Here is a 27,604-nt window from a genome sequence, read left to right on the forward strand (position 1 = left end):
ATCAACAACAAATCAACATTTATTTTAAGCTATACCTTTAATCATTCTCACGACATTTCGCTATTGTCTGCAAAATCTAGTCACAACAAGTATTTGAGACTCGGGAGAGCTACAAAACACAGAAGAACGCATTCAGCAGCTCTTTATAATGGGACGCAACATTTCCCTCCGCTGAAAGCGGCCTATTTCCCAAGCGCACTCCTCTTATTGATCACGTGCTCCATGTCGGCGTGCTCGGACGTGTCCAGCTTGATGTCGTACTTGGCCAGAATCTTCATGATGGGCCTGATCTTCAGCCACCACTGTGACTTAGGGATGCGGTGCCTGCAGCAGACAGAGGAGGCGTCGCTCAGCGTTAGGTCTTGTTACCGCATATAAAATGTGTAAGTAGAATGTGGGTCTTACTCAAAATCTGTGTCTTCCTTGAGATTTGCAAGAGGCTGGAAGGTGAGCGCCCGTTTCCTCATGCCCAGTACACAGGCAGAGTCCGGTGTGTTGGCAAAGATACGACCTAAAAAAAATAGAGAGACTCAGATGACTCCTAATGCCTTCTCATTATTATTCGTCTCATTATTTTCCTGTTGGTATAAATTCCCATTAAATGTGCTGCAGAGTTTGTTTTCAGGTCTGCGTACCATGCCGGTAGCACTCCTTGAGCTTCTCAGTCAGCCACAGAACGGACTTGGCGCCCATCTTTGTGCCGAAGTTTCTGTCGAAGGGGGTTGGAGTGCCGCCCTTTGGACAAAGCAGAGGACAGGCTTTATGCAGTTATGTGCGGAAAAATGGGAAGGAAATAATTTCACTTCAACCACATGGACGCACCTGCTGCATGTGTCCGAGGACGTTCTTGCGGCAGTCGAAGACGCCCTTGCCCTCCTCCGAGTACAGGTTGAAGATGAAGTCAGTGGTATAGTTGGCGTTGCAGTTCTCGTTCCTTTGGAGGAATTTACATATAATTCTACTGTCATATGGAAGGACGCCGACTTACAGCGGATGTACAGTTGAAACCAGAAGTTTGCATACACTGTGTAAAAGGACATAAAACTTTCTTTCCTGTCTGAAGTTAAATCATCTGGGCTTTCCTTCATTGTTTAAAGTCAGTGATAAGTTATTTGGTGTTTATGTTGCTCAGCTTCTGCCCAAACTTGAAAACGGCCTGGCCAACCATAAAGGAAAGCAATGGGACTTTTATTCAGGAAAATATTAGGTTGAAAACCTTCAGACAGAAACAGAAATGCATAGCCATCATCACTCTCAAACAAACGTCTTACATACATTTTAAATGTTTTAGTAATTTAACCAAATATTTTAACTTAACTGTTCTTAATCCTTTTATCATTCACAGCTGCATAAATACATCAATAGGCCGTCCTAACTGTGAACGTAAACTAAACCTTATCTGCTTTTAGTAACAAACAAACATTTATCATTAATTTCAGTCAAATCAATTATAAATTTTATCAGTGTAATTTAAGTCACAGTCCATACCAGTAGCCTCTTTGTGGATTAGCCCAAGCTGAACAGTTGTCTCTCCTGTCGTCTGAAGCCACACTGAAATAAAAATGATCTCACTGCCACATGCAGGCTTCATCACCTGGTGCCAGCTTTGGGGGTTTTTCATTCCTCAGTAGGGAAGAGCACAGTGCTCCTCTTCTCCTACAGGTGCCAGTGTTCTTTGGCTTTGACCACCTGAATTTGGACTTTTGACTCAGTCATACTATGTTTGTGTATGTAAGCTTCTGACTTCAAAGAAAGTAATAATAAAAAAAAACTCTCTAAGAAATTCTCTTTGTCATTATTGTGGCATTTAGCAAATAGAAATAATTTTGGTAATCCTATCTGATCTAAAGTTTAGTCTGATTTAACTTGAGACAGTGAGGAAAAAATGTTTATGTGTCTTTTTACACAGTGTATGTAAACTTCTGGTTTAAATACAGATTAAATAACATAACATGTACAATACCGATCAAAAGTTTTAGAGCACTCCAATATTTATTTATAATTATTGAAATTTATGCATATTTAATGTCTCATTTTACTCTGAAATTAAAGAAATAAAGAACTGAAGTTTAATAATAATAATGGAATCAATAAATAACTCAAAATATATTCTCAACCTTTGACTCATCAAAGTAACAGTCTCGAACACTTCTTTCTTTCTAACATGGAAACCAAATATTTTTCTTCAGAAGTTCCCAGAAATGTGTGGGTGGCACTTGTAGGGTGCTTTGCTTTCACTCTTCTGTCCAATTCATCACAAACCAGCTCCATGGGGTTAAAGTCTAGAGACTGGGCCATGATCTATTCCATCTTATCCTGAGGTAGGCTGGTGTAGCTTGGACTAAAGTTTTGGGTAATTATCTTGCTGTAGGATGAAGCCCTGACCAACTATACCAGAGGATGCTCCGTGCTGCTGTAAAACCTTTGACTGGTAGTGTATTTATGCTTTGGTCAAAGGGTAAAATAAAAGCCTTCATATTCTGAATTCATGATTGAATGTAAATTAAACGCCCACATCGATGCCTTTTGCTTGACTTCAACCCTCAAACAAAACCTACCTGAGAATCAAACCCCTTTTCACTGTTGTCTTCATCTTCTGCAAAAGATGCTCTACGTTCGTCTGTTGGCAGAATTCACAAATCACTCACTCAGAGCACAGCCATGCTCAGTCTGCAGAAACTTTTTTTTTTTTTCAAAAAAATAGAGATCTGAAGACTTTAGTGCAGCGTTAAGGAAGTGAACTCAAGCCCTGAACAGTGTGCTGCATCTGCAGGTGACACCTTTGTGCACGATCTAAAAACGGAAAACTCTTCAAACAGTTCCTCACCTCCAGATCTTTAATGTTGAATTTCTCCTCATAGATGTAGGCGGCGTCAGCTCCAGCAGCCAGACCAGCCATGGTGGCCAAGTAGCCGCAGTATCCGCCCATAGTCTCAACGATGAACACGCGGCGCTTGGTCCCGGCCGCAGACTGCTTGATTCTGTCGCAAGTCTGCAGAGAACCAGGAACCTGTTCAGCTGTTTTTATTTATTTCTTATGCTTTTAAAGTGCGTGTGTGTTTTAGTTGCTGTTTTGCCACTGACGGAGGTGATGGTGTTGAGGGCGGTGTCAGCGCCGATGCTGAAGTCAGAGCCGGGGACGTTGTTGGAGACGGTGGCTGGGATCACCACCATAGGAATGCACATCTCTTCATATTTCTCTCTGGCCTGAACCAGCTCCAAGCCTCCAACGTAGGCCTGCAGCGCGGGGAGGAGACGGAGACGGATTAGTGTGTGTGTGTGTGTGTGTGTGTGTGTGTGTGTGCACTTCTAAAAGTGTGGCTTATTTGCACATTGCAGACAGAAAACAAAACAAAAACTGTTGTGCAAGGGAGATGGAAGCAAGGAAAGGCTTATGAAATATCTCCCCTACATAAAACAAAATGTATCTATGAATGTAAAGTAAAATTAAACTACAAATAAGACAGAAAGAAAAAAGAGAGAAACAAAAAATATAAAGGTACAACTTTACTCGTTGTCTGCAAATTTAGAGGAAATTAAAATGAATGGAAGTACATGTGTTAACAGGTGACGTCTTCAATTGTTTTTTGAAGATTTTGCTCTTAGAGATGCAGGTAAATTGTTCCATGAGGAAGGTCGTCTGTATTTTAAGGTGCATTGATGAAGAGGAGTCCGACAATATGATAAATAAAAGTCTTAGTATGATGTGAATGAATGTCTGAGGAAAACCTGCCAATGGAAAATCATGAGGAAAATGTGACAAACTCATGCATAAACATAGGTTTGGAATAGATTAGCATCTGAAATTGATAGCAAATGAAAGTTCCTAAAAAAGAGGAGTACAAGAATCATTATTTTTAGCACAACAAACAATCATCCTGTTCTGGATAAGCAGAATCTCGTTGAGAAAGGTAGAACATGTCGCTTCCCAGACGGTTTTACAATAAATAAAGTAAGGTAAAATGAAACTATAATAGCAAGTTAAAAGATGTGATAAGAGCTTTGTGGTGTTGCGTCTCACCTCAAATCCACCAATAATCACCAAAGCGTGAATGTTGAACTTGGAGATGTTCAGGCTAATTTGCTCCAAGATTTTGGCCGGGAGAGTTCTTTGGGAGAACAGCAATACAAAAATGATACAATCTCAAGACGAAGAAACAAATAAAGTTATTAAAAAATGTGTTTTACCTCTTGGTGCCCAACACTGAACCTCCTTTTCCTGTCCAGCCGCTCACTGAGGTCCAGTTGATGGGCTCAACCTGCGGCGAGAGACAACAACAGACAGTTTCACTTAGGGAAATTTAAACATTCAAAACCAAACAGTCCTGAAATAGTGAGTAAATCAAAAGTGAGACATTTCATATAATGTCTAAGCCATGGCTTTTAAGCGGCTGTGGAGAGGATGCAAAGTAAACCCTCTTTTTACTTTTTACCCTTTTACTTTGCAAAGTAGCAAAGTAAAAGTAATAATTTATTTATCCAGCATTACTAACTCCTGGTACTTGTTTGTGTAATACATGGGTCTTCAACAGGGGTTCACGACCCCTAGAGGGTCTGTAGAGGTACTGCAGGGGGATTGGAAAATCTTTAGTTGATTAGACTTTTCTTTTTTTTTATTTTCCCCTACAATTTTCTGGCATGTACAACCTCCTGCTGCACATGTTGAAATAAAAATAAATAAACAAACAAAAAAATAAAAATGACTATTTGGACCTGTGTATTATATGAATATCTTAATATTGAATGCAAACAGATGATGATAATAATAATGTCATAAATAGCACTAAGCCGAGTTTAATATAGAATACATACAGATAGGGGGTCCCTACTTAATCTCTCCATCAGTTTGGGAGTCAGAAAAGACCACTGATGTAAAATATCACAAAAACTAGTCTATGGGGACACGTGACTTCTACTTTTTCCAGTTGCAGACATTAAAATAATTAGATTTGGTTCCTTGGTTCAAAATTAAACACATAACTTCCGTTTAAATATGTATTCAGGCCTGCAGAAATGTGGTTTGGGACAAGCTTACCTGTCCTTGAGCCAGACCGTCAAAGCCGTCATGGACAGCCAGCATGGTGTGACCCTGGATGATGCCCATCCTGACCGCTGCACGGACCGCGGCATTCATACCGGCACAGGGAGCGCCGATGTTCATGATGGCCACGTTGATGTTGCTCTGAGAGGGAAGGGGAGACACTTAAAGGATGAGTCACTAGATAAAAACTGCAGCCGTTATCATTAATTCCTTTATATGTAGTGATAACAAGGTTTAGGTAACGAGCGTGACTCACCTTGACATCTGGAGGATTTATGTGAGCCAGCAGCTTGTACGTGTTCCAGTTGTTCTCAAAACTCCTGCACATCACAAATGAGGCTGAATGACTGACTTTATTAGAACTTAAAACAATGAGTTTTGCCTTTAAATATTTTAATTGGAGTTATTAATCGTTATCACTTTGTTTTTTATTATTTTATTTATTGCTGGGATTTTTCCTTTTTTTCTGTGACAATAGACTGTGTAGTTAAAATCAATGGGACTGTTTGACTCTAACAATGTTCAGTCACAATAAATTACCAATAGAAATATGTCATATGAATCCTTCTAAATAATGAGCTATGAAACTTGAAAAGGGGAAAAAGAAATGTGCCAGTTAATAATTTATTATGCTGTCACCAGTAAATAATTAATAACTGGATGATGCTATCTAATTCATTGTAAAGAACATTTTAACTTTTTGTCGTTTTGTCGTTTGGCTTTAAGCTTGCATTTGTTTTGTACACATTAACAAGATCAAACACAGTAACATTTTAAAGCCTGTGATGCGCTAAGAAGAAGATAAATCAAACAAGACATAAGCAGAATGACTATGGTGTCATGTTTGATTGTAAGGTCGTGTTGATTACAATGATATGTCTGATTATAATGTCATTATTTTGATTAAAATACGATGTTTGATGTGATGGGCCTTCACCATATGCTACTAATCAAAAACTGTGACATATTACTGTTGTGTTTTAAGGGGTTAAGTAAGGCCTTCAGCCTGTGTATAACACTGGGAAAAATCAGGAAGAATCAGGTTATTTCTGCTATCTCACCATATGAGGAGTTGTTTTCCGCTTTGCTACAGCTTGCTCACAGACAAGGATACATCGCACCCCAATATTTCATACGCTGGAAACCAGATAAAGCTTATTGGCTACACATAGAAACTCATTGACACATGTGAGGCAGCGCTCCTTCCTTCTGTACGGGTGGAGTCTAGGTATAACAAGGTCACTGTGTCTGCTTGGATGAGGGCTTTTTGTTTTTTTCTACCCTTAAGGTGGATTGACTGAAGTCTCAGCGCTGAAATCAATACTTATTCTCTGTGCACCAAATAAATAACCTAAACGTGAGAAATTGTTTGTGCATAGACGTGCTATCCTTTCCAAAAACGTTTAGAGATCCTGGGCTGGAGGAGAGGAAGATATCCTTCAACATTATAAAAATTGTAAACTTAACTCAGACTAAAAGAGGAGTTTGCACCACTACAGTGGGAGGTTGTGATATGGAGGCTGTTTCTTGTAGAGCTTTGGAATTACAGAGACCATCAGCTCTGATAAGCGTTTGTAGCCGACAAAGACAGTGAAGGTTGCATTTAAAATGTTGGGGATTAAACGGAAGTTTGGATGTGTGTATCATCCACAGTCACAGACTGGCAGGCAGAAGCTTGCAAAAATAAGGGAAGATAGTAAATACAAGATCAACTGGGTGGATGCGTTGCCGCTGGCTTTGATGTCTATGCGCACACAAGCTAACCGACTAACACATTTAACACCACATGAAGCGCTTACAGGCAGACCGATGCAGAGGGCCTTATGAGGGGCCGCCGCCTGAGCGATGCGACAAATAACTAACATGCTATCTGCGACGCCTACAATACGCAAGGCTGTGTTCCAACAGGTGAAAGCAGTATCTGAAAACAAGGACGCTGAGTCGACCGACGTTCACAATCAGATGAAGCCGGACCCTGCAGCACTGGCAGCGATGCCATTGCCCCGATTCACAACCCTGGTGGCCGACAAGCTCCCAGGAGAGGCCGCACTGTACCGTGCCATTCGCCCGCCACATGGCTGCGCTATACACAACCCGAAAAGCATCAGTGGCTGGAAGAGAAGCAAGAGCTGCTGCGCGACAGAGAAAGGCGTAAGGCGGACATGCGACTAATAACGGAGGCGTTCGAGTGCCTCCAATGAAGAGTCACCTATATTGAAGCGCGCTTGTCCTCACTGGGAAAAGAGGATTTCCCCGAAGCCACAATCCCCTAACTCAACATGCTGCTCTCCCACTTCCACGAATTCCCAGTTCTAGATGAGAAGAACACACAATGTTGTTTCCCGACTGTCACTGGGAAGAAAAAAGAGAGCACCTCAAGAGCACCTACACTGGAAGAAAAGGGGGCATATAAGAGACTCCTTTTCTATATTTGTATTCATACTAGATGAAAAGGGCATATAGAAAGACTCTTTTCCACTTTTTCTCACTTTCACCCACACTATTTAGTTCTATCTTATACAGCTGACAGCATTTAACATGTGTGACACTGTAACCTAATGATAAGGCTTGAACCTCACAGGTGGTGACATTCATACCCAATGAATAGTTGGTAATATGGTCCGAGCCTCATTACAAACAGTATTCTTTACAGTGATCTTATGGTCACGAAGTATGAACCCCATCTAAAGATAATAGAGTTGTTCATTGTGATCTTGCGGTCGTAAAGGGGGGAAATGTAGTATAATTTTAAAGCCTGTGATGCGCTAAGATAAATGAAAAAAGACGCCAGCAGAATGACTATGATGTTTGATTATAAGATTGTGTTGATTACAATGCTATGTCTGATGATAATGTCGTTAGTTTGATTATAATACGATGTTTGATGTGATGGGCCTTCACCAGTTATATGCTACTAGAACACAGAGGGAGAGCACTGAAACCAAAAGTATATCTACTGTATTCCTCACAAGGCCATGTGTGTAAGGGCACATAACATGTAGAAGATAGTTGCACTTATTGCACTTAGGAAAATTCAAAAGTTTGTTTGGAATAAATGTTATTACTTTAAAAATAAGCGTAGAAGTGAAAAATAAGGGTGTAAAATGGGCAAGAATTACTTTACAAAAGTGGGAACTCAGGGGAATTCTTAAGTTATCGGTGTAAATGGAAGTGGATAACTTTGGAAAAAAAAATAAAAGGTAGTGGACAACATCACACAGGTGGATATCGATGGGCGTTAGACGTTAGTAGCCACACACCCCAGCAGATAAGACGAAACCACCTGGACTCCAAGGCCACGAAGCCTCAGCAACAGTGACGGTGAAAATTTCTAATTGGTTTTAAATGTAGGGGATGGACAGGAGGTGTGACCTGTGAGACCACAGCAGTATAAAAGACGAAAACAAAGGCCTTTACACTTTAGAGAAGGATTGTGGTGAACTTTGTGTGCACTGTAATGTTGCTCTCCTTTGTTGCTGGCAATAAAGATCACTCTGAAGCTCTGAACGCTGACTCCTGATGATGTTTCAAGACACCAAAGACACGACTCCACAAGGCTGAACTGAACCCCTGCCAGGAGCTTTCTTTGACAAAGGTCTCCTGTTTGACACTTGGCCTGAAAAATGTTCAAAATCCCATCCCCTAAAAATATAATTTCTTGTTGTTATCACACTCAAAAATGTACGCACTTTCCTCTGAGCTTGATGGCATCATCAAATCTGCCCTGACCCATGGCGGCAGTAACATCTTTGGTCTGTCAAGCAAAAACAGAGGGAAAGATGAAGAAACCTCTCATTGCAGCAGATGAAATCTTTATGTCGAGGTGAGAATACTTTGACGTACCACTTGCACGCACTCCATGAGCGGCAGCCTGACCGCCTGGTTCCCGGACAGGCTGACCACACAGGCCGGAGTGTCTGGCGTGGCCTCCAGGAGCGCCATCACAGCCTCCACGCCCATCCTGCTTCCCTGGACGGCACACACTCGATCGTATCACCGGGTGAGAAGCCCGTAGAAGCGGAGGTAGAGCTTTGTGTTTGACACTCACCAGGATCCTGTCAAAGGCCGAGGGCGTCCCTCCTCTCTGCACGTGTCCGAGGACCGTGGTGCGGGTGTCAAAGCCGAGCCTGTCGGTCACCAGCTGGAGACAAATAAATCCCGCTGTTTGTTTGGCACACTGTCTGCGTAACTCGTTAACATTTTAATATGCTGACTATAGAGAGAAGAGGTTGCCTTCTTGATCTGCTCAGATGAAATTGGTTTGCCGTCTCTGGACATGGCACCTTCAGCCACAATGATCACATTCAGACGGGAACCTCTGGCCCTTTGCTAAAAAAAAAATAAATAAATAAAATTACTACCAATAATAATGATGCTAATGAATTCTAATCTGTATCTGAGAGTCTGCAAATATGAGACATACGTACATCTGCCAGCCTCCTGCACAAGTGGTTCTCCCAGCCCTCATCTGGCGGCATCTCTGGGATGAAAACCCAGTCAGCGCCACAGGACAGAGCCGTCACCAGAGCCAGGTACCTGCAGCAGGACAGAGCAGGAGAGTCTGGGCATGTTCACAGGAAAATATGCGAAAACCCCAAAGACTAACAGCAGTTAGATCCCAATAGAAAGTAGTTAGTTTGAAGTACTTTTTTTAAATTGATCAAGTATTTTTTTCAGTTTTTGTGATTGGCATAAGAGATGTGACCTCGCACACAAGGAGCAGTTTTCTTCTCAAACCACTTGGCCAACAGTTTCTAATGGAGCATTTATTAAAACATATGTGATCGTTTTATAGAGTATAATCGTTCGTATTTCTGAACACACAATACAACTTTAATTTTATTCAATTCATGCTAAGGACTTAAGACACAGTTCTGGAATCTGGAAATCTGGAAATAAATGATCAGTTTTGATAGCAAACAACATTAAAGAATATGTTGATCTCTTTAAGACCAATATCATACGCACTAGTGAAAACTAATATAACAGTCCTGTACTATGATCTTCAGTTTATACTGAAAACAGGTGGTGATTCAGCTGTTTGATCATGCGGGTTAAACTGGATTTAGTCTAACCCTCTAACTAAAAAATGGAATCAAAAAAATAGAAACATGCGCTGGTACAACAAAAAAACTATTCAATAGTGCCACAAACCACGGCCTTAAAATAAAAACACAGTTAAACCAACGTTTGTCAAGTTATTTGGAACAACTGCTAAGCTAATATAATATATATATATATATATATATATATAAAATATATATATTTTATATATATATAATATATATATATATATACATAATATAAGCACACAAGCTACTGACCCACAGTGTCTGCCCATCACTTCCAGGATGAATGTCCTCTGGTGGCTGTAGACAAACACAGAGCGTTTAGCACATCATGCATCTGAAGACCATGTTTATAATGTATATAATGTGTCAACACGCTGTATACAGTTGTATGGTGTATGGTGATTAGGGGTAATTTCACCCTTTATTTTTATAGAAAAAAAGGAAACATGTTAATGCGCATTCATGTAGCGTTACACGGCGGTGTCTGACCTCTGTGCAGTCGTGGTGATGGCGTCCACCACCTCGATGATGCGGTGCAGGGCGGAGTCAGTGCCAATGGTCATGTCTGTGCCACAGAAGTCGTTGTCGATGGAGCCGACCATGCCGACGATGTTCAGGTGGGACGATTTCTTGGCTTCGTCCTCTGTGATCTTACCTGCAGGAAAGAAAAAACAAAAACAAAAACATAGGTGCTGGATGTTTAAAAAGGCCTTGATTACATTTTGTTGTTTTTTTTAGAGGTGTTTTCAGTGTGATTTAATTAATTTCTTATGTTGGATTCCATACAATAACAATTGAAGACTGTGGTAAATTTAATGAAACTTATTAAAATAAAACATCTTTTTTTAAACATGAGGTTAAATCTAAAAATGTTTGCTCTGTGGATAATAGACATTTGGTAACAAAAGTCATAATACAACAAGTTTCTCCATCATTGAAGACATATTTTGAGTTTCAGGAACTAAAAATATTAAGTTTGTTCAGTTAGAATAAAGAATTTAGTTAAACTGGTAATAGAGTAATGCTAAAGTTACTGTAACTTATTGCTACATTCAACGTAATGTATTTAGTTAATGCATTAATTCCATTATGGGCTCAAGTACATTGAACTTAGTCCACTTCATTACTTAAAAAGTTGCCAAATTACTTAAAAGGCAACAAGTTATTTTTACATTCAACTCATCTGGGTTTACAGTGAGAGATTCAGGGAAAAAGTTCTACTTCCACATAATCAAAGCCCTTATTACCCTGATTATAAGTCAGTATAATTGAACCTTAACGATGCCACGTGTGCTTTATATTTCTCTCTGTACCGGCTCGGACCAGGTCGGCCAGCAGTCCGCTCCACTCAGTCCTGAACTCGTTGGCTCCAGTCAGGCTGCCGTCGCCCCCGATCACACACAGGTTGGTGATGCCCAGCTTCACCAGGTTGCGAGCGGCCGTCATACGACCCTCCCTGGACCTGAAGTCCTTGCAGCGAGCGCTGCCGATGACAGTACCTCCCTGAAGACATGAAAAGAAGAAGCTTACTGGAGACATTCAGACACTGAAAGAGGCCAAATGTATTTAACCCACTAGTGGTTTCCAAGACATAAATCCCAGTGTGCATCCAGACAGGTTTATAACGAGTCATTAAGATGTGGGTAAACAGCGAGGCCACACTGAAGATGACATCACAGAAATGAGCAAAATGTCTTCTCCACTGCCAGGACTCTTTATTTAGGCAACAGAGACGGTAGAAAGAAATGTTAATCATGAGTTTCAGTGTATCGTCGCCCCTCCAGCGGCCAAGTTTAAAGTCATCTCTCAAAGATCAGAGCTTGTGAGATGTGGAGGAAGCTCACAACTGCAACTCCAGTGCCAATTTTCACAAAATAGATTCACTCACTCACTTACCTAGAGTCATGTTCAGTGAGGAGGAAGGTTTAACCTTTAACCTTTGCCCAGGCTCAACAACAAGAGTCGTCAGTAACATGAGGCTCAGCACATAAACAATGCTTCAGTTTCAGTCTGGTTAAATAGAGCCACTGTCACAAGCTTACATGTATGTATTAGAAATGTATTTATTTATTTATATTCTGTGGATTTTCCGATGTGTCTCCTGTTTTAATGATGTGCCAAAGACAATTAAATTACATCTGCTTCTATTGTGTTGGCAACAAAAGCTTTATTGTGAACAGAACCAAAAATATGGGTGGATACGACTAAGCCTGAAAACAATCCTCGTTTCTTTCTGTATCTCTACTATTTATATGTTTCTCTATTCTTCGTCTTTGCTTGTTTCCATTTTTTCATATTTAACAAAAGCAAACATTCAGTTCTTTAGAAAACTGGCTATTGTTCTTGATAAATAAAATGAAATGCTTAGCAATAAAAACATTAAACCTTTCAGTGTTTCTGACGGACAACTCTAAAACCCTAATGCGGTTCGTGTGTGTGTGTAGTTTGTTCAGCTTCTCACCAGCTGAAGCATCATGGACACACTCTCCCATGTGGCGGGACGGATGTTTTCTCCTCCATCCACGAGGCCCTGGTAGCCCTGTAGCACACAGTGACACTTTATTTATATCACCTCACGTACAGGGGTTCTTTCTAAGCTTCCATGTTATATATATACACCGATCAGGCACAACATTATGACCACCTTCCTAATATTGTGTAGGTTTTCCTTGTGCCTCCAAAACAGTTGTGACTCATCAGAGAATGGACACGGGTCTTCTGATGGTGTCCTGTGGATCAGGGTTGTTCCAGTGCATCTCACAGAGAGTTGATTGGTTTGGGAAATTTCAGGTTGGTTTAACTTATGAATTTCAGTTCAAAAAGCTGCCTTAAATGCGTGAGTAAACTCAACTTTGTGAAAAGCTTTATTTCAACTCAGGAATTAATGACTATTTATTGTTTAAACTTGATACTCTCAGCTGAAATAACTCACTATGTTATATTATACATTGTATAAAAATCATTTTGTCTTGTTAACTTATGATTGTATCAACTCACAAACTTTGCCAGTTATTTAACTCGTGATTTTGTAGCATTGGAACTTGATTATCTGAGTTCAAACTGAACCACTAGTCAATACAACATACAGTTACACACGCTTTCAGCCAGTCACTTGAGCTGACTCTATATATTCACACCAATCTCTTTTTTAAGTTACTTTAATGCTTGGTTTTAAGGCAGCTTTTGATGTATTTTAAAAGATCTTACATGATAATTATGACGCATTAATATTGCTTCCACACCAGTTCATGAGAGATCCAGTTAACATTGTAAAGCTCATAATGTCGGGTTAGGTTGGCACATTGAAATTTCTGGCTTAAGCCTTTAAGTTGAAATACCAGGAGCTCATTAAATCAAGTTGAAATGTCTTAACTCAATATGTTAGGTTGATTTAAAAAAAGTCAGGAGAACTTATTGAGCTGGAGCTTTTTTGCAGCGGGGGTCAGGTTGCATCCACCTGAGGATGGCTGCTGCCATCAAGGAGTGTCACTGCTATGGGGTGGGGGGTACCTGGTCTAGTCTAGGTGAGTGCTAAACATCTAAGTAACATCCCATTAATGTTATTTACTTCTCCTGTCAGTAGTTTTAATGTTGTGGCTGATCGATGTGAGTATTTATTGGGCGTATTTTGTCGTGTACAGTAACATTCGTGCAGCACAAACCTCGTGAACAAAGTAGACCTTGGCGCCGGTGTAGAGACCGACTCTGACTGTTGCTCTCACGGCAGCGTTCATACCTGAGACGCACAAACAACATGACTTTACGCACAATGCAGGTCGGAGTCCACTTTCTCCGTCTTAACCTTCGAGTGACTCGTTCTGTACGCTGGCAGCAGAAGAGACAGAAATAGTTGTTGGGGGGACAGGAGCCGGTTTAGGGGAACTGTATGTACATCTCGCCTCTGGATGCCCGGTACGCTAAAGGCCACGGTGGGCGGTTGTGTTGTGGTAGGCTGGCATGTCGCAGCTCTTGTTTCAGGAGACAGCAGCTGTGGATAGTGGGGTGGGAGGGGCGGGGGGGGGGGGGGGCGTTTCTTTCCTCCATACCAGAAAAAGGTCACTGCCACTAAAATTAGCCCCAAACATGTAAAATAAGTGAACACACGAGGCCGATAAAGTCTCAACACAAAGGCCGGTTTGGCGAAAAAGGGCAACACAGGAGCGTCGGGAAAATGAGACATCATCCATATGAGCTGGTGAGGTAGTTATCAATAAAAGGTTGTTAGGTTTGACAAAGTAAGACAACTTCAAGGAGTTATATCATCACAAACTGTGAAGTTAAAGCTGAATTGTAAGTGTGCAACTCAGTTTTAATTAGATTTTTTTTTAAACTAGTAATTAAACAAAGATGGTGCAGTGAATCCAAGACTTAAATCCTCAGATCAGGTCACGTCTTCAAATATACATCAACCTTTTGACTTCGACTGTGCCGCTCCAATATCGTGGAAAAAATGTTGATCACCCTCTCTGGTCATTAACACGATACCGTGTTATCTTTTTTTGTTTTTTTTACAGAAGACAGACTTCTGCAGCTGTTTGAGTCCCAGAGTTGCGCTCAGACACATCGGCAGAGATGACGCAGCCTTTTTCAAAATTGTGTTTTCGACATTTCAAAATAAAAACAGCAGAGCCTCATCCTCTGCTTACCTTGGGCATCCCCACCGGACGTCAGCACGGCAATGGAGCGTCCCAGCCCCATCTTGGTGGGGTCCATGGTTGGTGGTTGGAGATTCTTGGACATGTTTCCAGGTGAAGCGGGCGGACGGGTGGTCTCCACGAGACGGGGGAAAAAAGGAGAAGGAGCAGGGTGCGCTTCTTTCACTCTCAGCTTCTCAGGGGAGTCACGAGCAGAACGAGGGCTTTATAGGAACCGCTGTTCCTGATCCGGCCCCCTCCCACCACTCACTCCCTCGTGCAGCTTTACTAAATATAATCAGGCCCCAGTAACCACCTGCAGGGGACAGCAGGGAAACACTATAGCTAATGCTACTGGAAAGAGAGTGAATGAATCCTGCATCAGCTGCTGACAATTAGTTTCCTTAAAAAAGTGACCAAACTCTATTAATAAATGGCTGCAGCTCAACTAGATGCACCCAAACCTGATTGTTACAAACTCTATTTAATCAAATCCCTTAAACAGAACATTTTTAGAGGCATGCAGTCGGCTAAGAGGTACCGCCTGTTAACACAATATTTAAAAAATTAAAAGAAACACCAGAGGAAATGAGGGCGGATTGAGAAAAATTAGTTTCTGAGGCCCAGAGACTCCACACATCCACAGTGAGAGACATTATCTACAAATGTTAAAGACTTGGAACGATAATTAACCTTAAACGACAGAGGACGACCTTCCCAAAAATTGTCTAAGAGCAAAGCAGTGGCAACTAATCCAATGAAACTCCCGGGAAAACACCCGAGGAACTGAAGGCCTCTCACACCTCAATCAAAGGTCAGAGTTCATGACTCCACACTGGTCGAAAATGGCATCTGAGCTGAAGGTTATACACAGCCATGCATGGAGGTGGCAGCATGAGGCTGTGGGGCGAATTTGATATATTTTAGAGAAACTTAAATTCTGCTCTGTGACATAATAATAAAAAAAATGGAGAAAATCATGTGTAACACGACGTCAGGTCATTAGATTGTGAGTTGAAGCTCAAGTGTGACTGCAACAAGACAATGACACCATGAGGGTAAGTCTACTTCTGAAGGGCTCAAAAGGAATAAAACTAAAGCTTGGACTCCGCTGAGACTTTGTGGTGAGACTTGAGAAAAGCAGTTAATACTCACACATCCTCCAAACGCAATACTGCAAAGGTCAGCTGAATTTCTAGACAGTGGCATCTAAGCTACCACAAATGTTTGGTTGTTGTTGTTCCCGCTAAAGGCAGAACAACTTCCCACTGAATTCAACGAGCTGTTACTTCTTTCATTGTGAACAACCGTTTAGTTTCTGTAAAAAAAAAAAAAAAAAAAAAAGCACAGAATGCATTTGTCAGGTAAAGGTTTTGAGGTCACTCGGGTCGCCTTCACTTTACGGTTTATTTACTTTACTAAAGTACTGACAGTTAAGAAAAAAAAGAGGTCAGATATTTCTTTAATGGCACAGAATAATGGAATTATAGAGGAAGTTTATCAATGTAGACCCATGAAACCCATGACAAACTCGGTGTGTAATTACTAGTTAATTGTATGAAAAAACCTCCATAATGCCGAATCCTTTTCATATAATTTAACACGACAACGATTCGTGCAGCTTTTAGTGTGTCACATTTCCAGAACCAGACAATATTACACACTGCGTTGTGTAGATAAAAATCTTTTGGAGCAGTTAATGTGAATGACGACAAACAGCAACATCGTCCTGATAAGAGAGTTAAAGAGGTACCTGAGTATGATCATATTGGAGGATTTAATTTATGGTGCTGCTAAACCAGATTAAAATGTTTGGATCGATAGCTTTTATTCAAATGATGAATACCATAACCTTCATGTTACTTTAGTCAAACTCATTTTAGTTACATACAGCCCCAATTTGATCTCAAGCAGGTCGGACCAATATCATAACAGAATAATAACCTATAAGCAACAACAACTCCAGACTTTTTCCATTTGTTTAAGCACAAAGAGGAACAAGTAAATTAGGAGATTGTTTATATTTAACCCTGATAATGTGTTAGAAAGCTGCCGACAGCCTCAGAATTGACCCTGGATTTAATCCAGCCCCAAACTGTCAAAAAACAATCATCCAGTGTTGTTTTTCACCTCATATCTGACGTGTTATGCATTCATGTGCATGTTTTCATCTAAAGAAAAGAGTGTAAATCGAGCCAAACCTGATTAACAGAGCAACCTAAAACATTGTCTATGTCAATATTCTTCACAGGTCATATTTGTCACTTCTTTTTTTTAGAGACTTTCAGAATTTATTTAAATGGTGCAAAAGTCTTTTGTTGCAATAATAATAATAAAAAAAAGTTACTCCTGAGGATATCACGAAGCCCTGTCCCCATAAAAACAAGGAAAATGTACCTTTTGCACATTTTAACCTGCCAGCTGGTCAGATTTGACCCCAACACAATATAAGGGTTAATAAACTATCCATTAAAAAATAACAAATAATAATAATAATCTGGGCACGTTGCTGTCTGTTGTTTTGTCCACTTCTCTTTCTATAATAGTAAACAAATTAGTGATAGCAATTATTTTCACTTAAAAATTGCAGTCTTCTATGTAATTTTCACATTCACACTGCAGGTCAGGTTCAACCCTCCGGATGAGCCGCTTTTTCTGGAACAGTAAGAAGCTTCTGGGTTTGAATCCCTCAGCATTTCTGTGTGTAACCCTGTCTCTGTGTGGGTTCTTCCTCCCACTGTCCAAAGACAGGCTCGTTAGGTTAATTACTGATTCTAAATTGGCCGTAGGTGTGGTCGAGTGGATACAGGAAATGAACGAATGGTCGTAACCCTCTACACCTGCTAAACTCACATATCTTTCCCCACTTCAAACCTCCAACACTGAAAGATGTCATACATGGCCCAACGGTGACATACATAGAGAGATTTATTATAAACACTGTACATTACAAACATCATTTTTTAACCCACATAACGTTTATTAAAAAATAACATTCTCTCGGACTCCTAGAGTTAAGTTTCTATTCTACATTATTGACAAATATGCATGTAACAAATGCCTCATTTAGACATCACTTCATATATATATATATATATATATTTTTAGAGAGCATCTATGAAACAAGCAGCGACAGTGTCGGACAAACATCTCTAGTCTAATCAGTACACTGGTGTTAGCTTCTCACAGTCAGAAGAAATACTGTATTTGTAGTGCAAATCATCTCTCCTGTAGTGGAGAGCTGAGAGGGGAAAAGGGGCCGGACGAGGCGTCGAAGGCAATCGGTACAAATCTCTGGAAAACAAGAAAGATGAACACTGGATGTCAATGTTGTGAAGTGAACGTAATAGTGACAATAAACGATGTTGGGTATTTTAGACATTTCTGTATAAATCCAGAGGTTTTGCAGTCACACAACACAATGAAACATTTTACACCTTAGACGACTTATTCTGTTGAAATAAAAAAAATGTTTTCTGCTCAAAGCTCGAAACTGACAAGCTCAGCTCTGGTCAAGACAGAAAACACTGAAAGGTAATTTCCACAAATAAAATCTGCATCTCAGACAACGACAGAGTCCCAACATGTAGGTGGCTGCATAAATACAGGCGTGGTGTTAAAATAAGTGTGGACAATTAGTACGTAAAGAGTAAATATGTACAAGTACAAGTTCCGAGTTATTGCTCTATAGTAGCAGAGTGTCTCATAATTAAGTACATAAAAGCTGATCAATAGTTATTTTTGCTGAAACACAGTAAAGAGAGACGACGTCTGAGTAGATGGTGAATAAGAGAGTTGTTGTAGCTCGTTTTGACACTGTGATAAGTGGACAAATAAAAACATTTTGGACCCAGCACTAGTTGTGATCTGCCTCACCTCACCTCACCTCACCCCTGTGGTTAGAAGCATCAACCTGAGTAGATAACAGCTATATTACTAAGGTCAAAGCTTTCCACACGAGCGCCTCTCCTGCTGTTACAGCTGCTGTTCCCTCCAACAAACACAAGGGGGCAGGTTTTGACCGATATCGACCTCCTGGCCCAACACGAGGCCAGTGACGTTGTGGGAGTGAAGCTGGACCCTCTGACAGTGGCGTCAGACAGGAGAAAGCTTCACAAGGTGAAAGTCATCCTGACTCGTCAATGAGTCGAACCCACTCCATAACGTGCTGGCCAGACACAGGAGTTCTTTCAGAAACCAGACTGATCACACCACGATGCACAAGAATTCATTCCTGCCGGTGGCCATTAGCCTGCACAACTCCTCACTCTGAGGGTGCAGAACCCACTATTTTATTTTATGTGCAATAATTCATTAATGTGCAATGATTCATGTTCACCTCATCTCTTAGGAACACTGGTTTCACTTCACTTATACATTTGCTTACTTATCCTTATTGTCTCCTACTTATTCTGATCGCTCTTTGTAACACTGTTACACTTTGGGTTGGAGCTGCTGTAACGAAAAGTAATTTCCCCCTGGGATCAATAAAGTAATTCTGATTCTGATTCTGATGTAACTTCATACGATCTTGAATCCCGCAGGCTGCGATCAAACGTCTGGTCCCATGAAACGTTTTTAAATCAGACGTGATCAACAGCCTACTGTAATATCTTTAACAGGGCAAACAGGAGCAGCTTCAGGCCAAAATGAGACCAATCAGGGGGAATAAGAAATAAAGGTCCTTTAAATACAAGCACAGGTAAATAGAGGTTACCGTTTGTAGAATATGATGCCTCTATTTACCAAATACTGTCCCCCTTCGTGAAGACATGCGTTAGGTGCCAGGCAGGTTATTTGCTCCCGCTCCCGCTCCCCTCCCTTGTTCAAACAGGTGATCTAACAAGTGGTCATCCAGTTACCAACATTAAAACGGATCCAGCTACAGGCTCCTCCGTCTCTGCTCCTCTTGACCCGTCTACATGATCCGGTCTCCGCTGAGTCATTGTGCGACCATTACATAAGACCTTTGAGTACCATTTATTTTAGTTGTGGGGTACCCTATGCACCACATCAAATTAGTGACCCGAGGATTATTGGTTTGTGCCACCTGTGTAGTTTTGATTACACCTTTTAGTAAATAAGATATTTTAGGCCTTTTGTTTCTTTGTAGTCAGGCCTAGTTTTGATACCTTCATTTAATTTATTTGACATAACCACATGTTCCAATCCTCCTTTTTCTTTAAATAAATCCCATTAAGTTGGCTACATCCAGGCTCGACCTCCTTGGTCCCGTGGACCTGTCTAGGGACGCAACAACACGACATTTGCTCTAAGAATAAAGGACGAATACTTGGAAAGGTGCTTATTTTAGTAGCAACTGTAATAAACTACATTTATTCTTGCTTTAATTTTTGTGTTTGTTGAAATAAAATCTAGATTTGCATTTCAAACGGCAGCATTTTGGATTATTCTGATTATCATGAACTTAACACCATTAATTATTCCATATCTATTTGTGATTTAAATACAGCCATAAACCATCGGTGGCGTACTCACAGTGGACTCTTCGAAGTACAAGACGGAGGCCAGCGGGTTTCCACAGCGAGGCGGAGGGGGGAGGAACCTCGGGGGAGCGGGGCCAGACAGCGAGGTGTAGGTGGCCACCTCCTCATCCATGCGCAGCTCCTCCAGCGGAGGGAGACGCTTCCTCAGCATCGCCACCGCAGGACTCAGGGAGGTAGTCTTCTGAACAATGACGTCTGGAACGGGGCCAAAATAAATAAATAAATAAAAAGGACACTATAAAAATATCAATCACTATGCAAGCAGCATGTACGTGGGAGGCCACAGCGTTACCTCTGTGCAGACGCTGAACACAAGGGTTGACCTGACAGCTCGGCTCGGCCTCGGCCGACGAGTCATCCTGCGCCGGCACAAACCGTCTCTGTTCTGATGAAACCGGACCGTGTCGATGCTGCGGCGCCTCCGGCTTCTCAACTCGCGGGGCTCTGATCAGTTTTTTGCCCGTCGAGAAAAAAATAACAGACTCCCTGTGCGGTGCTTGTAAGAACATCTGTCCTCCCACAAACTTCTCCTCCTCCTCCTCCTCCTCCTCCTCCTCATCACTGCTGGCCTCGCTTTCCTCCACCTTTTCTTCACGGTGGGATTTAGCCTAAAGAATGGAGGATGGAAACAATTATTAGTACCCAGTGTATTTTATGTAAACTTTATTTAATATGAACTTGTGTGTGTGGCTGTTTTGGATTTGACTTCTTACAGTCGAGGCGTCAACCGGGAGCTGCTCCGCTTGTGCCCCAGAATCTTTGTCGGTGACGTTCGTGCTCCTCTCGTCCTCTTGATCATCAAAGAGTCTCTGAACAACCTCCTGCCAACAAGTTAAATCAACTGTAATACATGTCGACCTGCAGTCTCACTAAATATTAAAAATCGCGCGCGTGCACGACACCAATTAGCCGCGACACTGTGTGCCGCTTAGACGGGGAACATATGGTGCGCCCCTTCGCTGTTGCCATGGCGACGCGCTTGGTCTGCAACAACGCTCATGCGGTGGCACGTATCGAAAGGCCATAACCCGAGGCTCCCAGAGGAACATTACGCCTAAATGAGATCTTCAACGTCATTCGCTTCACAGGTCGGGGGTTTTAATGATGTGGCTGATCGATGTGCGTTTGCCAACATGGTGAAAAGCTGCAGAAACACTGTTATAGGTGGTGGAGACCTAAGTGCCTTGCCCAAGGACACACCAGACAGACTCAACCCACCAAGCTTTCGGTTACTGGACGGCCGCTCTACCATGTCTCTGATAAGTCCTAACTGCTCTGGAGCCACAAGGGTGACTTACACAATATTAGGAAGAAGGTGGTCATAATGTTATGACAGATCAGTGTATGAGCTCCTTTAATGTAAAACCGCTCTTTAAAATAGAGACTCGAAAGACTTGGACTTCAAGTTTTATTTTTTTGTTTTGTTTTTCACCTTTAAACTTGAGTTTTATATTTAGACCATTTCCTCTTTCGTTTCCCAAAATTACTTCCCTTTTGCTCTCAAGCGCATCGTTAAAGTCGTCATGATCGTCTGCTCTCACCTCCTGCTGCAGCTGAACGTTGCTCTTGCAGCCTCTGCGCCCGGGAGTGCTGTACTGCTTTGTCGACATGTGCCATTTCTGAAAAACGGCAGCATCGTGAGATAACGGCGGTGGCGGCACACAAACACAACGTGACACACGGACACACAACACACGTGTACCAACCATAGCGGACATGGGCTGATGCCTGGTGTTGGGGACTCTCTGTGGGGTCCATTTTATCTCTTTGAGCGCTACTGCTGAGGAGGAAACAGCCGCGTCACATCAGGGTAAAAGACAAGTAGATAAGGGTGCGTTTGGCTTCGTGAGATAACAATGATGCTGCGTCTTACCCACTGGACCGCCCGTCGACTCCGCGCGATTCTTTCTAACCGGCACTCTCTGAGCCTGGGAAAGGAAGTCGCACATTAAATAAAACTGTGTTTGTGTTTCAAAATCAATGCAATAATCTACATTTTTTTCCTGTCTTTTACTGAAAATACAACCGGACTGATGAGGAGCAGCAGTGAGAATACGTCCTAATGTGCTCTTACTCTGTAGATTGAAGTTCCTCTGCCTGGTGGACAGACCGAGCTTCGGGGTGTGGCTGCAGTGACCCTTCCAGCCTTCACGCCCTCGTTCTGGAGGATACTCTGCAGAGCGGCCGGGTCCGGAGAGAACTCCAACGACTTCCCCGACACTGTGAGGAGCGAACAAAGACATTAAACTGATAGAAAATATGCAAATGCATCTAAAAGTAACAATCAGTTACATGCACAGCTTAATCGAGCTGTGTTGTTGACAGGAACATGTCCTCCTCCTCTACACTAGGTGGCGATATGTGTCTTTTCAGCGGGTTAATACCCGCTTTCCGGTTGACCTATTGCGTCACATAATAAACAAGAGCCGTTCATGCGGCAGGCTGGCATTTCAAACAACCAGATGGATAACGGCACACTTTTTTAATCTCGTACGTAATGTGCGCGCTGCTTCTGGTGCAGGTAAGATGCGCACTATCCCTCAGACGGTTCTTCTACCGGCTCCGTTTACCATCTTCTTCTGCGACTGGCTTACTTGGATGTTTTTGTTCCCATGCGCACATGCATTGTCCAGTTAAAGTCTGATTAAGGCGTATACATGGTGGAAAAATTCGATTTCCAATTATCCAGCATTATCTGGTGTCTTAATCGGAGCGTGCTTACATGAACGTAATTTGGATTAAGGCAATAATTTTTTTTTTTTCTCATGTGCATGTAAACATAGTGAATGTTTTATTTAAGGTTGCCTTGTTAATTCTAAAACAATTTTGCGTTTTTTCCACTGGTAGTGACATTAAAAACAATACATACACAGTCACCAGATCATAAGGTACACTAGTGAAAATTCCAAAACTCTTATACAACGGTCCTGAATTAAATCTTAGCTTCATGAGTGTTCAGGTTTGCATTGAAAAAGCATCAGAAAGGTGGTAATTCACCTGGATGATCATTTGGAAGGATGCAGTTTGTGATGCAGTTAAACTGGATTGAATAAAACACTAAATTGTTTCTGCTATTTGGCCTATCCCACGGACTACAATAGCAAGATAACAAAAACATGTGCTGGTACCACACAACACAATTCAATAGCACTACAAAGCACAGCCTTCCACAATTAAAACACAGCTGAATCAACCTCAGTCTCCATCGATAGCACTCCCATGTCAGTGCAGTAGATGTAACCAGTTAGTTATATAAGAAATATTGAGAAATCAGAGCAGGAGGGAAAAAGCTAGAAAACAAGTGCAAAGGTAACGACACCTTCTTGCCAGCAGCTCTCACTGTCTTTCATTATGTTGTAATACATGTCACAAAAAAAACACGGGTTTGTGGGTTTAGGAAGTCTGCCCAAGAACCTTTGAGACTCCAGGAAGTCTCTGCATCCACCAAAACAGAATCCGACACAGAAGCTTGAAACAAACCAAAACCTGGTATTTTGCCAGTTTTTTTTTTTTTTTTGTTGGTTTTGTTTTGTTTGCCACTTTTGTACAGAGTCAGCCGAGTCCCCCTCATTTCTAGTCTTTAGGCTAAGCTACGCTAACCAGCTGCTGCCCGTAGCCTCATTTCAACTCTGCAGATAAGAGAAAAATATCAAAGTATTCTCATGTGACTCTCTATTTCAATAAAAATCTAATCTGATCTAATGTTTAGTTGGACTTTTTGTTTAACAAAACATTACTTGGAGGATTAGAAGTATTTAAATGTAAAAAGAAATTTCTTCACGACCGACATCAACTGAGATCACATATGAGAGTACACGTTGCCCTCCCCGCCTTATACTAACCTGTGGAGGGTGCAGCTTTTTGTCGGGTCTTCGTGGCCGGAACTCTCTGGGGCTGCAAATGAATCCACAAAACATTAACAGCAGTCAAGACAAAAATAAACCAATATGAACCCGTCAGTGAGTGAAGGGACTTAAAATACTCAGTGAAAGAGGAATTGTAAGTGGAGTATTTTTAAAAAAAAAAAAAAAACAACTCACCAAGGAGTTATATGGTTTGGACTGGGGAGTTGTAGATGCCATGGCGGTGACTCCCTTATTCTGGAGGACACTTAGCAGAGCCGCATGGTCGGTCGGGAAGTTCTCCCCTTTGTCTGAAATGTGTAAGAAATCAAACCAAGAAACACTGTGGATGACTCCTAACAAATACACAAACAGGTCTGCGGTGCAAACAACAGGATGAAGACCAGGAGGAAAAATGTATTCTAACTATATCATTAATAATAAACTACAACTACTGCCAGATTTGTCCATCCTTACTGTGTAATTATGAGTGTATCAAGGACAGATTGAATGAAAAAAAAACACATGTATATGATTGTGTCCTCAGTTTTAGCATCTAACACACAAAAATAAAAATAGAGAGACGCAAATATGTTCTGTAAGGTGCAAGTGATTACGTAGTTACCAGTTAAAGCTTTTGAAGAACTGCTTTGTGCAGACAGCTGAGCAGTCTGGGAAGCATCTTTGAGACTCAGGAGGTTCATGTTATCCAAGCAGACGTCTGCACCAGCGACACCGAGAGCAGGTGGCACAGAAGACGCAGTGTTGTTCTGATGCATCGTGTTATTAGCAATGGATGACAAGGGATTGGATAAAGTGGTGGAAGTCTTAAAATTGTTGGAAGGCCCAGACTGTCCAGGCAGGTGCGACATATTTTCTGTCATCTTTCCATGAGACCTCCCCATGCCTTTGGTTGAGTCCGCATTGCTGTTTAAGACAACCGGATGTTTAGTTGTTTTTGAGCTGAATAAACTGTTTTCAGGTTGTGTAGCATGAGTCTTTGGTTGCTGAACAGACAGGGGCTGCTGATCCTTGGTGGCCATTCTTGTACTTTTGGGTTGAGACAGGTTGAAAGGTACAGGTCGGGTGCATGGCTTTTTCTTCTTAGATTTCCCCTGCAGGATGAATAATAGACGTATTCAATATACATGAATTCGCTAATTAAATAAAAACACTTCAGTCTAAGGGGAGTGAAAGGAGCCACTTACAGCTAGAGGTTTCTCCTCCCACCTGCAGTGGGACTGACTGAAGTCAGAGGGAGTCTGAAGATGAATGGACTTCGCAAGCACCGGAAGTCTGCTTACACCTGGCCGGACAAGCGCCTTCCAACCATGATCCGAGCTTCCTGGATCTTTGTTCTCACTATCTTTGGAGGAAAGGTGAGGCGCAGACGCGAGCTTGGAAGACTTTGGGTCTGGGTGCTTTTTGTTGTGCTCATTCTTCATTCTGTGTAAGATGCAGAAGAAAACGTGTAAACAGAGCAGGGAATAGCGATACCCTGCTTTCCATTTAACAGAAGCGGTCAAAATGTGTGAGAAGGTTAATGAACTGCAGCCCAAAGACGCTAGTAAATTAAGAACTATCTGGACGACACATGAATTAACAAGATCACATTGTGCTATATAAAAAGTCTTACCTCAGAAAGTCATTGCGGATTTTGTTCTGGCTTTGCTGCCGGAGGACTGGAGAGGAGTCCATAATGATGACAAGAGGGGGAAGTGAGTGGTGAAGGTGTGAAGAACAACTGGAGGAGGAGCAAGGAATGCCAAAAACAAATGAAAGTTGGGCAACCAAATATGAAACACTATACAGGGTTATAGCAAAGTAAATATGAAGATGAGCAAAATACATAAAGCATGCAATGGCAAACCCATCAGACGTTAAGGGTTCAACAACAGCTTTAAGGTTAAAGATAAGAAGCACAAAAGCAATCAAGTGAATAAAGCTCCATGCACGCAGCACTCATCAGCTACAGTGGTAATGGTAACAAAATAGTCGAGCAATAGATAATGAAATTCATTTGCCTATTAAGTAGATCATATGCCTGATGGCAGCTAAACATGTGCACGGCACAAACCAACGCGTTGACTACCATTTCCAGAGAGGTTAGCTTTAAACCGAGCAGAAGGGTAGCTACATTTTAAGACTTTTCTCGTTAGCACATGCTACATACGGACATAGAGCCAATAGTTACATACTTTATAAACGTTGAAAATACCAAAGAGCCTCTGTTAGTTCCTCCCGAACATCCAATAATTTGTGTCGGACCCAATCGATTCCAAAATGCTTTGTTTTTCCAGCCGATTTGTGGAGGTTTAAAGATCCCTTGTCCCGTCCTTTCACACCACAGTGGGGCTGTCAACTTCCTGGACTCGCAACAGTTTGTAAAAAGCGCGCTACCCCATTGGTCGAGATAAGAAGCCGTATTAGCCAATGACTGTGCGCACTTTGGTCATGACAACATCGTCGGCCAATCAGCAGCGGACTTTCATAAACAGCTCCATGGCAACGAGGGCGAAAGTTGTTGTACCACGTGACTGCGTTTTGCCGCGACCTCCCCCCACAGAAAATCAGTTTCATTTTATTGTTTTATTGTTTGTGATTGTTTCTAATGTATGAAGCCTAGATAGATAGATAGATAGATAGATAGATAGATAGATAGATAGATAGATAGATAGATAGATAGATCACTTGGTCTTTTATTAAATTACTCACTGGAGCCTGAATAGAACAATTACTAATTATTCCAATCAGACTCAAATTATTGTTTTTAATAATATAAATGATTTGCGTTATTTCAATATTTAATCTGATGTCTCCCTAAAACGTGTTGATTTCAGATTCAGACGTCTCGCGAGATTTGAGAGTTGCACAGCTGAATGCTGGAACAAAAACAGGTGAAAAACAATTAATGATAAAAAATTTATTTTTATTTTTCTACACAATTAATGAAAAGTTCACACACACAATAAAGGTCAGAGCATAGTTGTCGGATAACTTCTAAATGATAACATGCATAAAATACTGTTTACATACAATTTTTACCGTAAGAGACGAGCAAACCCGAGCTAATGCAACGTTAAGCTAATTTCTAATTTAGCCAACTGCTAATCAGCTGAAATTAGACCCAACGACCAAAGGTAAATAAACAAAAGACACTCTACAAGTTTGCATATTACACAACTATTAATAACATTTTTATTGAACATACGTTTAAAATACTCCCATGTCGACCTGCAATAACATTAATAATTAAATAAATAAATAAAAATAATAATATAACAGTGTCACACTAATAACAGTGCAAGTCTTAATATATAATAACAAATAACATATGATTTGTGCTCAATTTAATTTAGTATTTTTTACGTCATGGCATTTATTTATTTAGTTTTCTACCACTGGATGGCAGGATCCCAGGATGTAAAGAATCAGACCCTCCCTCCCCTTTTGCCCGTCACCACGTCCAGCAGGTGTCGCTGCCTGCAGGCTGGTAAAGCCCCAGGAT

The 27,604-nt window shown here is 41.4% G+C and overlaps 2 protein-coding genes across 4 annotated transcripts; both read right to left on the reverse strand.

Moving 5' to 3' along the window:
- Window position 1: 1 nt before the first annotated feature.
- On the reverse strand, window positions 2-14,956 carry LOC125017551 (ATP-dependent 6-phosphofructokinase, muscle type-like). The gene is made up of 22 exons (XM_047600873.1): window positions 14,760-14,956; window positions 13,776-13,849; window positions 12,575-12,652; window positions 11,427-11,616; window positions 10,603-10,768; window positions 10,366-10,410; window positions 9,469-9,577; window positions 9,275-9,370; window positions 9,090-9,182; window positions 8,885-9,010; window positions 8,731-8,795; window positions 5,298-5,361; window positions 5,036-5,182; window positions 4,189-4,259; window positions 4,022-4,109; window positions 3,085-3,237; window positions 2,828-2,992; window positions 2,559-2,620; window positions 823-934; window positions 636-735; window positions 406-511; window positions 2-324 (listed from the first exon to the last, which is right to left on the reverse strand). The coding sequence occupies exons 1-22, from the start codon at window positions 14,851-14,853 to the stop codon at window positions 183-185; spliced, it is 2,346 nt and encodes a 781-aa protein (XP_047456829.1). The 5' UTR covers window positions 14,854-14,956; the 3' UTR covers window positions 2-182.
- Window positions 14,957-17,657: 2,701 nt separating this feature from the next.
- On the reverse strand, window positions 17,658-26,474 carry LOC125018035 (trophinin associated protein). Of its 3 annotated transcripts, none has more exons than XM_047601774.1 (14): window positions 26,315-26,474; window positions 25,733-25,840; window positions 25,305-25,542; window positions 24,722-25,211; window positions 24,295-24,407; window positions 24,097-24,148; window positions 22,329-22,474; window positions 22,128-22,182; window positions 21,961-22,034; window positions 21,796-21,873; window positions 20,968-21,075; window positions 20,547-20,862; window positions 20,247-20,449; window positions 17,658-18,041 (listed from the first exon to the last, which is right to left on the reverse strand). In XM_047601774.1, the coding sequence occupies exons 2-14, from the start codon at window positions 25,792-25,794 to the stop codon at window positions 17,967-17,969; spliced, it is 2,010 nt and encodes a 669-aa protein (XP_047457730.1). In that variant the 5' UTR covers window positions 25,795-25,840; window positions 26,315-26,474; the 3' UTR covers window positions 17,658-17,966. The 3 variants fall into 3 exon arrangements, with proteins under 3 accessions (XP_047457730.1, XP_047457824.1, XP_047457649.1); XM_047601868.1 differs by having other exon boundaries at window positions 21,961-22,031; window positions 26,295-26,474; XM_047601693.1 differs by having other exon boundaries at window positions 26,295-26,474.
- Window positions 26,475-27,604: the final 1,130 nt, after the last annotated feature.

This window comes from Mugil cephalus, chromosome 1, assembly GCF_022458985.1.
Source record: "Mugil cephalus isolate CIBA_MC_2020 chromosome 1, CIBA_Mcephalus_1.1, whole genome shotgun sequence".
NCBI lineage: Eukaryota > Metazoa > Chordata > Actinopteri > Mugiliformes > Mugilidae > Mugil > Mugil cephalus.